The sequence below is a fragment of the Colossoma macropomum genome, unplaced genomic scaffold (assembly GCF_904425465.1).
Source record: "Colossoma macropomum unplaced genomic scaffold, Colossoma_macropomum, whole genome shotgun sequence".
Taxonomy (NCBI): domain Eukaryota; kingdom Metazoa; phylum Chordata; class Actinopteri; order Characiformes; family Serrasalmidae; genus Colossoma; species Colossoma macropomum.
The window spans coordinates 15,975,358-15,985,295 of record NW_023494792.1 but is presented as its reverse complement, the minus strand read 5'-3'; the positions used below and the strand labels follow the sequence as shown (position 1 = coordinate 15,985,295).

Sequence of the window (9,938 nt, the reverse complement as noted above, 5' to 3'; positions counted from 1 at the left end):
TTCTGTAATATATATCAGTCAGACGAACTGAGTAATGTGTCGCTCTCATGAGTCAAAATCTAATGCATTTTTGTGTCGTCAGCTTATAATATCTGTCGGCACTGAGCGGGAAACAGGATGAACATGACCACAAAACACCTGTGAACAAACCCTTACATTAAAACCTTTTCTTCCTTCGTCTTCCCTCGTGAAACTCGTGCCCACCAAGACCGACTCAGTTTATCTTCTCAGGAGAACATGGAGGCTAGAAGTGCAGTGAGAGGAAGAACAGAAGAACAAACTACTGAGAGCTTCTGTTTTTACTCGGGTTCTGCTGTGAAGCCTGACGTACAGTATAACTTTACCGAGGAGCTATTTTGACAGTGTACTACTTCAGTATTAGGTTGTATCGAAACATTTTCAGAATATGAATACATAAAAATGATGATACGGTCTTTGTAGAAAATCAGATTGACTCAAATCCAGCAGAGATAACAGTTCAGCTCTCCTGTATTTCAGGCCAGCAGGCGGTACAATGATAAAATACACAAAAGTACAAAGTATAAGAACTGGTGGATTAAATTTACTTGTATTTTGCTCTTTTTATGGTTAAAGAAGGAAAAGACTGACATTACCTCAGTTTCTTCAGTTTACACTGTGGTTTATCAAGTCTACCACAGCAGAGATGTCCAAGCAGCTGAAGCAGAGGCAAAAGTTTAGCTACTTCAAATCTGTGCTGAACTATATTGCTCTGGAAGGGGACACTCTTTTAGCTGGGAGAACAGGGATTACACAGTTTCTTACTGTGTGTAATCAAAAGAAAGGGAAGGGCTAAGGTTGGTTCTGTAAGGAGACTGGAAAAAAGCTCCTCCCCGGGGAAGATTATAGTCGAATTTCTGGGTGGAAAAGAGTGAAAAGGGCATTTTAACTCTTTCCAAAAACAAAGAAGAGGATGAAGATGTTTTGGCTTCCTCCCAGATGGCCTTTAAAGTACACTATTTGCTAAAATTTTATCTTGTCAGCATAACTAAACATTACTAACCATTTCAACCATTAATATATTGTAATAAAAAATACAATAGTCAGTTTTTATTATATTGCTTTGAGATGTGCAGTTTGTGACTCGGTAATTCAGGATCATGTTTCATTAGCCGTGTTTATCCTGGGGAATTCCATAAGATGTCTTTCAGATGTGAAGGATTTTCACTAAGAACTGAGGCCAGAGCAACAAAGCTGTCCTCCATAATTCTGCACCCTGCAGGCCTGTGGAGAGTGTGTGAAGATGTGGAAGAGGCAGTATGACAGCTGTCCAGGCAAAACAGTACTAAATCTTCTTTGGACTAGCCAAGTATCAGATTCACAGTCAATACTCTTTTTAAGGGACTGCACTGAAGTACTCTGTTTATAAAGTACAAGGGTGGAAAATGCTTGAATGATTGTACTTTTTCATTATGTGTAAGTATTGTTTTGGAAGAGTTGTGCTTTACTTTAGTATTATTGAAAGTGAATACTTATATATTTACACATTTACATTTTCAAGAGAAAAACATACATTTTACTTCTTACATTTTCGTATAGACTTCCAAAGTATTTGTTACAAGGCCAAGAGATTTCTCTTTTTTGCCAATCAGTTGAGCTACCTCTCACATTTTAATTTAATGTTTTATTAAAACATTCAACCAAATTCATATCATTGTAAAATGCCAACAACTGTGTGCTAATTTGTCTGTGTGTAAGGACTAGTAGCGCCAATTAGTCACCACTTGACACACCATGACATCACACTCAACCAAACAAAGAAAACGTCTAATTTATTTGTTAAAACGTATACTTTCATAAAGTTGAGTATGTTTAAAAAGTGATTATGTCTTCAACTGAAGTATATTTTTGGCTTAATGTTTCTGCATTTAAATGAATAAGATTTTGACAAGTACTCATACTTTCACTTAAGCATAATTTCTCTACACTTTTTTCACCCCTGACAGTGTAGAAAAGGGGTCAACTATTCCAGTTGTGGAGAGCCACAGCAGTTAAATGGTCAGGTACCCGAAGAAGAAGAAGGGAAATGGCTAAACTGTAGTGGACCCTGACTCTACAGGTCCAGAATACACTGCCCCTGGTGTAGAATATCAAAGCTGAACAAGAATCATCTTCGCACACACTGCTCCCTCCCTCAGAGTCAACAGTGGAGTCTTGTAGAGCTAACCACAGATAGTGATCACATAACTCTGTGTACTCATATAAATTCCTTTGTCCTCTCCCATTTTTACATGATCAGTTCTTTTCTAGGGACTAAATTATAGTCCTAGGCAATGCATTTCATTTCTCACTCTAGAAAAAAGCCCATAATGGCCACTGCAACACTTTCATTTGTGCTTAACAAAGAGCAGCACTGTTTGACAATGAAGAGTGGCCAGAACATTCATGTCAGAGGGCAAAACAGATTTGAAAGGACGACTGTGTTTTGCTGCACATTTAAAGGACCCATATGACAGAAATCTGAACTTCCTTCACAATTTCTAAAATACAAGAGTTTGATGTGGCATGCAAACATTGTTAAAGTTTCCAAAAACATACCAGTCATTCCACAGTCCATACAGTCCTTATTTGAAAGTGAAGCCGCAAAAGCATGTTGTTAATTAATTGTTTTTATGATGTCATAAAAACAACACATTTACATATTTCCACTTATTCTCCCTACAGCAGTTTAGCCCCACCCATTCTCATTAAAGCTATAAGTGTTTCAGCCTTGACTGCTTTTTAATTAGGGACAACACAGGGTGACCAATCAGAACATATGTACATGTTAGTCACAGTAATAAAAACAGCCTGCTTTATTCTAAGGGGTAAAAAGAAATTAGAAAACAGTCATGTAAAAATTAATTATTACAATATTTTGTACATAAACCTGCACAAATTTTCTCAAGTAAAAAGTAAAATGGAAGAAAAATAAATCTAAAATATGGGCCTGTAAATAAAATTAAATAATTAGGTACTCACTAAATGGACCTATGGGTGAAAGCTCATGAAATATAAGAGTCCATCTGAGAGAGATTTTGTTTAATTACTGCTTACTGTTGACATGTACACTCAATGAGTCCAACCTAACATACCTTGTTATATTAGCTGTTGTTTCTCCAGACATAGATGGCCTGGGATACATTTACTTTTGGAGTCTACTAAGAGAGGGTCTGCTGTTTCTGTCCAGGCCTTTCTCATCAAACAGCTACACCTCATTCTCTCCATCCCAGAATCTATATTCGTTGTCTGTTGGCGGTCCCTCCCTTAAATTTTCCCTTTGTTGGCTTTCTGTGTAGTGTATTTTGCATAATATAGGTGACTACATTTTCCTGTCTTCGTTTTTCTTTGTTTTGCCTGCATGTGTCATTGTGCTGTGCCTGCTGCAATGACAAGGGAGGTGTGGAAGCGTGACTGCGCGTACAAAGAGAAGAAATGGAGAGAGAGAGAGAGAGAGATAGAGAGAGAGAGAGAGAGAGAGCGAGAGAGAGAGAGTGACGAGCAGGCTACGCCCCTCCCTCCTCCACCCCCCATCCCCCGTCCCTGGCTGCAGCGCCAGACAGCATTGCACCGGCTGCTGCTGTAGGCTGAATGGAGGCTCAGGCAGACTCCAGTACTGCAGGTAAGAGACGCATTTTTTGTTGCACTAACACAGCTCAATACAGCTGTGCAGACACTATATAGACAGAACATCTAATTACTGGAAGTCCTATTGCCAAAGCAGGGTCTTTTACATTCATTTCTTTTTTTCCGACAGGGCTGATAGGTAGAACAAGCCGGCAGGCAGACTGCTACCAGCGTGGACAGCTGGTGTTCATGCATGCTTATGATTTAAGAGTGAAACTTAAACATTTTCAATGGTGCATCTTTGTAGCATTTGCTTTTTGACACTGCATTTAAAAACACAATAACATGAGGTGATAAATTGGGATTTCTTTTAATCAGCTTGGTTTGGATACAGATATAGCACACTGTATTTCAGACATTTTACATGTAATTCAGCACAATTGTAAAGTGGTGTAAAAATCAGCAGTGGCTCACTCTGCTATATATCTTCTATCTGTGTGTGGGCTGTGTGAGGGGCTAATCTATTGTAATGAGAGGTGTGGGGTAGGGGAAGGATGACCCGCACACTGCAGAGAAAAGAAGCACCCATAATAACACGCTCAATGACCAAATATTCATCCCACTGATGCAGTGCACATAGTGACTCCAGATGTTGAGTATTTAGATAATAAAAGACTCGTCAGGGTTTCTCTTCTCCCATGAGAGCAGTAATGGTTAAAATGGAACAGAACACTTGTATGTTGTGGTTGCTGCCTTAAAAAAATCAATAGAGGGCGGCAAACTGCATCAACACTGTGAAACAGGAGTCGATCATGTTTCTTAATTTTGGCAGCCACTAGCAACCTCTCAGACCAAAGCCAGAGAGTCAGTAGAGGGGTTTAGCTGGCAGTGCTTTTGGACATAAATAAACGCTTCCAGTAAGGATTCACATTCTTTTTGCATTCTTTCTGCAGAGCCAAACAGAGACAGAGACCTTCATAAACTTCTCAAGTCCTCCAGCTCTGCGAGTCTCACCAGCGAGGCATCCCACAATGCTTCAGGAGAGCAAGTTGGAACCCCTGGGCACCATTGCAGCCAGGTGCTGATTGCAGAGAGACGCCGTAAGTGGGGAATTATGATTACATAGAGTCAAACAGATATACACTCACTGGTCACTATATTAGAAATGATTAGCTCTTACTGTACTAGTGTACAGTTAGAGACGGAAGCCTAGTGTTGTCCAGTCTTATCTGCAAAGGGCCGATTTTCATTCCAAACAAGCAGGAGCACACATTATCAATTGTTTGAAGACTGAGATCAACTGATTGAACTGATTAAACTGATTGAACTGATTAAACTCTGCTCCTACGTCTTTGGAATGAAAATTTGCAGACAAACTGGACCTTTGAAGATAAGATTGGACACCCCTGCTGTTGCCCCTCTGTTGTCATGTATCCATGCATCTTCAACTCTGGACCTTCAATCCAGTTAGCAGTCCTGGATTTTGTATTTACTGGTTGCCCACTACATGTCATACCTATCAGCGATTACAAAATCTAGAACCAGAAAGTGGATTCAAGGGGTGGACCTGGAGGTGGTGGACCACTCTCAACAGAAACTCATTAGTAGTGATTGGGGTAGAGCAGGGGTTCCTAATCCCAGTTCTGGTGACCCCCATGCTCTGCACATTGTTTCCTTTTTCCCCTACTTTGCACATCTGACCTAGCCTACGAGGAGATAATTAGTTAATTAGATGATGAGTTGAATCAGGTGTGCTAGATGAGACAAAGCACAAAATGTGCATAGTGTGGGGTCACCAGTACTGGAATTAGGAACCCCTGGGGTAGAGGGTGGCTAACAAATCGTGCATGACAACAGATGAAGTACAGTCTGTAATTGTACGTCTATATAGTGGCTCTAAAAGGCAGCTTATAGCTTATAAGTGTCCAATGAGTGGAAGTACAAAGTAGGCATTTCTAACAGTGTACTGTGGATGTAAGCTAGTGTGAGCATTTCCTGTCTTTCCCATTCATCATCTGTCATGGCAAGGCTGGTACAGTGGGAGTTTTGTTTCCATTTTGTGAGGTGAACAGCTAATAGCTAATACAGTCTTGTCTCTAAACTGTTTTATCAGCAGAACTGTCACCTTGATCACAGGGGTGATGTAAAGTCAAACTAAGCTGAACCACATTGAGTACTAGCTTCTTTTGTGTGATCCTTACCTTTACTAGTAATGCTTTCTTGCTATTATGTTCTATGCTTCCTCAGAGCCACTGAGCAGTGTGTCCTCTCTGGAGGTACACTTTGATCTTCTGGACCTGACGGAGCTCACAGACATGTCTGATCAGGAGCTGGGAGAAGTGTTTGCTGATTCAGATGAAGAGAACCACAATGAATCGGCATCAAGTGTGTCTCTTTTTACTTCTATTCAGCCATCTTTTAAACTCCATAAACACTAGGCATATCATTCAGTTAGTAATTGTTACACTTGTTATAGAGTACTGATGAAAAAATGATTCAGTAACTACTATGATACTAATATGTAAGTTATGTAGTTGTAAGACCCTTATGATTTAAGAAGCTAAAAAGGGGAATTCTGTATTTGTTAAGTTGTTAAATCCTAAAAACTTATATGGCATTTTTTCTCCAAGTCACACAGTGCTACTAAGCATGCAACCAAGTTTTGTGTGATTGGGGGAGGATGAAGGCTAACACGTGCCTCCTCTGAGATGTGGAGCCAGTCACTGCATTTTTCAAACTGCAATTAACGCAACTTCATGCTTGGAGAACATGCTTGGAGAACGCTCACTGCCAGTTCTGTTACATTAGCTGAGCTAGCATCATGTTAGTATCACGCTGAGTGATGGGGAGAGGGGGAACCATCCTACCCAACCAAGGAGAGCGAGACCAGTTAAGCTGTCTTGGACTTCCAGCCACGGATGGCTGTGGCATCACTTAGACAGCTGCACCGCTCAGGAGCCCAACCCATGTGACTTTTTTTTGGAAGTCTGATAACCTTTAACTTTTCAATTTGTGTGACCAACACAAATGGTTATTGTTGCTTGGTAATTGGTGCATTTGGACACCGCAAATGCAAACTCTTTCACAAAGTGTGATTTTAGCTGCTGTGAACCAACTGACACAAGGATAAGAAAGGGGAACTTGTACAGCTAGTTTTCTTATTCAGCTTATTTCTTCCCACAGATCTTCTGTATTTCCCCTCTACGAGCACATGATTATTTGATAGAGAGCTAAGCTGAAGTGCACAAATGTGTACCTCTTGAATATTTCATTTCACAACACTGTCAGAGGCACTGGCCTTTCTCTGCCTTTCTTTTCCTGATCTTTTAAGATTAGTTTAGCCTCAATTGGCCATCTTAAGTTACAGCGTGGCCTTGAATCTATCTATCCTGACCTTTAGCCTCAAGTCACCAGGCAACCTTTTTTGTTCTTTTATAAAGTGACTTAGACACTGAGAAACATTGTCCCCCACAGAGAAAACAGAGGGCAGCATAGGAAGTGTGTGTAAACCACAGGTAACATGTTAAAGGTCAGAGTAAACCAGCACTGAGATAAAGCCACAAAAAATGGAAACAAAAGTGTTTGCACATTTAACCCTGTCATCCTGACTTGTTCACCCCTCAGATCAGCAGCAGCCTCCGTTGCCACGCTTTCCTCATGGCGGTTATGTCCGATCACCTTCCTGGACCCGAGGCGGCAAAGGGGAGCAGCAATCCAGGGACCGGAAACATCACAGCGACTCAGAGAACACAGAGCCTTTGTTGAAGCTAGAACGCTCCCAATCCCAGCAGCCCTGAGCCACAGACAGCTCCATGGGCTCAGAGAGGACAGAAGTCCTTGACTTGGGCATGAAAGTTCCTTCCCAAGGAAGTGATGAGGGTTCTCTGAAAGGACACAGAGACCCCTGATGAAGATATGTGATTTTTCTTGCCTAAATGGGGCAAATAAAGAAACCTCCAAAGGTTGAATGAAGAGTGGGCTCGTCTAGACATGCAAAATCCCTCCTCTAACCAGCACTCAGAGGGAGGTGAATCAGTGATGCAGCTCATACGGTCTTTTCAGCATATCTATATGAAGAACTCAAAGCATGATCTCATGAAGCATTGCAGCCCATTCAGAGTCTTTCTTGATTCTGGAGAGGAACCGACCTAAGGAGCTGTTAAGAACTGATGCAAAGCCTCAAAATACATTACATTCTGTTTTAAGGTGGGAAGAATTCCATTTTAACAGCCTGTGAGTGGCCTACAGTGCTGTGCAAAAACCTCCCTTCATTTATTTAATTTCATATTAAAACGGCCTTTAAGTACATTTGTTCATTTCTTTTCAGAAAAATCAGAACATTTGACATAAAATCACAGAGAAGCCTCAACAGTTAATTATCATGTTTCATTTTTCTGTTTTAGTGTGTCCACTCTTTGCCATTATTACAGTTTCCATTTTTTTTTCAGGAAGCTTGCTTTCAGTTTTTAAAAGAAATTTGCAAGGATGTTTTTCCACACCTCCAAAGTTCAGTCTTAGAAGCTGGTTGCATTTTCTGCTTCTTACAACCCAAGTGAACACATTCACTGATGTTGAGGTCTGGACTCTGAGGTGGTCAGTCCACTGTTCTGAGAACACCAGCAACTTCTTTGTTTGATTCGCAGATGTGTTCTCAGTAACAGTGTCTTTACAGCTGCACATCCTTTCAGACTCATAGTGTTGTCTTCTCACAGTGGAAGGATGGACAGAAACAACTAGATTTTTTTTAGATCTGAAGCAAAAGTGGAGTTTGATTTTCTCCTCTCTCTCAAAGACGAAAGCTTTAAGTACTGTTTATCTGATGGGGACAGTTTTGGTAGTCTACCAGGTCTTGCTCGGTTGTTAGGGGTTTTGTTTCTTTATATCTTTTAATTATTTGTTGAATCCTCAGAAATGTCTCCTGAAAAATTAATATCTTGTACATAATGGTCATTTGACTAGAAATTAAATAAATGAAGGGTGGTCTCTGACTTTTGCACAGGACTGTACGCGAACACACAGCATTGTAACAGTGTTCTGTAAACGGTGGCATATGAATAAAGCTTACCTGTGTAAACTTGCATATAGACTAGCTCCCAGGTGGAAAATTATATTCTAAAACAGAGTGAAACAAACAATGAAGGAAAAAAGGAACAGAGGGAAAAATAATTAAGTTTTGAGTGTGTGCTGAGCAGTTTTCTCCATCAGTGATATGGCCTGGTGAAAAAACTCTGACATGTGTCAGCAATATTTATTTTTCCATCCAATGATTCCAATGAAAGTCCTCTGGGTATATTACTGGTGTTCTGAAGACTTAAAAAGAGAAGACGTATATGCCATTCATACGTGTGAAAACTTTCAACATTTCTAAAACTGTACAGTCATAATGATGCAGTTACAGGTTATTACAGGGTTAAATTACAATAAGCATGTTTAAAACAGGGTATGACACATGATACATGAAGAAACATAAAGACAGAGTGGTAAAAACAGTCAAACGAATCAAAATAAATAAAACAGTGACAAAGAAATAAAGCATAAAAGATGGTGTGGGTGGTTGTTACTCTTTTTTGATTTTCTTTTGATATATGGTACCTTATTACCTTACATTATTACTTTAGAAAGCCTTTTCTAATGTACACATTAGAAAGCTTTTAATAAATGCTGTTTTGTATGTCTAGCCGGATTTATCACTGAACATGTTGCTTTGATTCATGAATAGAAAGATTTAAATAAAGTGTCATATGATAATGGAAGCTTCAATATCTAGTAATAATACAAACAGAGGCACATATTCATGTGAAGCTATATTTTCAGGACAAAACAGGCATTGTTTAGCCATCTTTATTTACTGGTGAAGACTGAATCATGTGTAACAAAAGCTGACAAAAACTGCATACAGGCAGTTTGTTTTACTAATAACATGTTTATATTATTAGAGGAAAATGAGGTCTTGCAGCATCCAATAAAAAATGTTTCCTGCTAGTGTTTCCTGCATGTGAGCCTAACAATGCCAGCTGAAGTGTGAAAATCTCCCAGCTTCAGTCTAATTGAAGCACTTTTTTGCTGCTGTATATACAAAGAATGTCAGTGGAACAAAATTGGATCAAATTGTGTTTTCCCTGATTTTCATTATGCAGGATCTTCAAGCATTTTGGACAACACTGATTGTGGTGCAATCTAGACTGCATCCATGATCTAAAATGGGAGTCTCCCTGATGAGCAGGGCATCAGTTTCAGGCAGAGAGAGGCTTAGAGAGTGAGCCTGTGATAAATCATTCTGGCTGTGCCCTACTTGTGCTGACACAGAGAAGTCATTATGGCTCGGTTTAGAGTGTATAATGGCAAACTGAGGCACACATGGTGGAGGTGAGTAT

General features: G+C 39.9%; 1 protein-coding gene across 1 annotated transcript; it reads left to right on the top strand.

Moving 5' to 3' along the window:
• The first annotated feature begins 3,542 nt into the window (after positions 1-3,542).
• Positions 3,543-7,825, top strand: dbndd1 (dysbindin domain containing 1). Its single transcript, XM_036575475.1, has 4 exons — positions 3,543-3,619; positions 4,518-4,664; positions 5,812-5,949; positions 7,189-7,825. Exons 1-4 carry the CDS (start codon positions 3,589-3,591, stop codon positions 7,359-7,361), a joined length of 489 nt encoding a protein of 162 aa, XP_036431368.1. The 5' UTR covers positions 3,543-3,588; the 3' UTR covers positions 7,362-7,825.
• The last annotated feature ends 2,113 nt before the right edge of the window (positions 7,826-9,938 follow it).

What these genes read in the sequence shown, in the direction of transcription:
- dbndd1 (XM_036575475.1), top strand. Translation starts at nt 3,589, where the DNA reads ATGGAGGCTCAGGCAGACTCCAGTACTGCAG. An exon ending in GGCAGACTCCAGTACTGCAG is followed by an intron (nt 3,620 to 4,517) that starts GTAAGAGACGCA and finishes TTCTTTCTGCAG; the next exon opens with AGCCAAACAGAGACAGAGAC. An exon ending in CCACAATGAATCGGCATCAA is followed by an intron (nt 5,950 to 7,188) that starts GTGTGTCTCTTT and finishes TTCACCCCTCAG; the next exon opens with ATCAGCAGCAGCCTCCGTTG.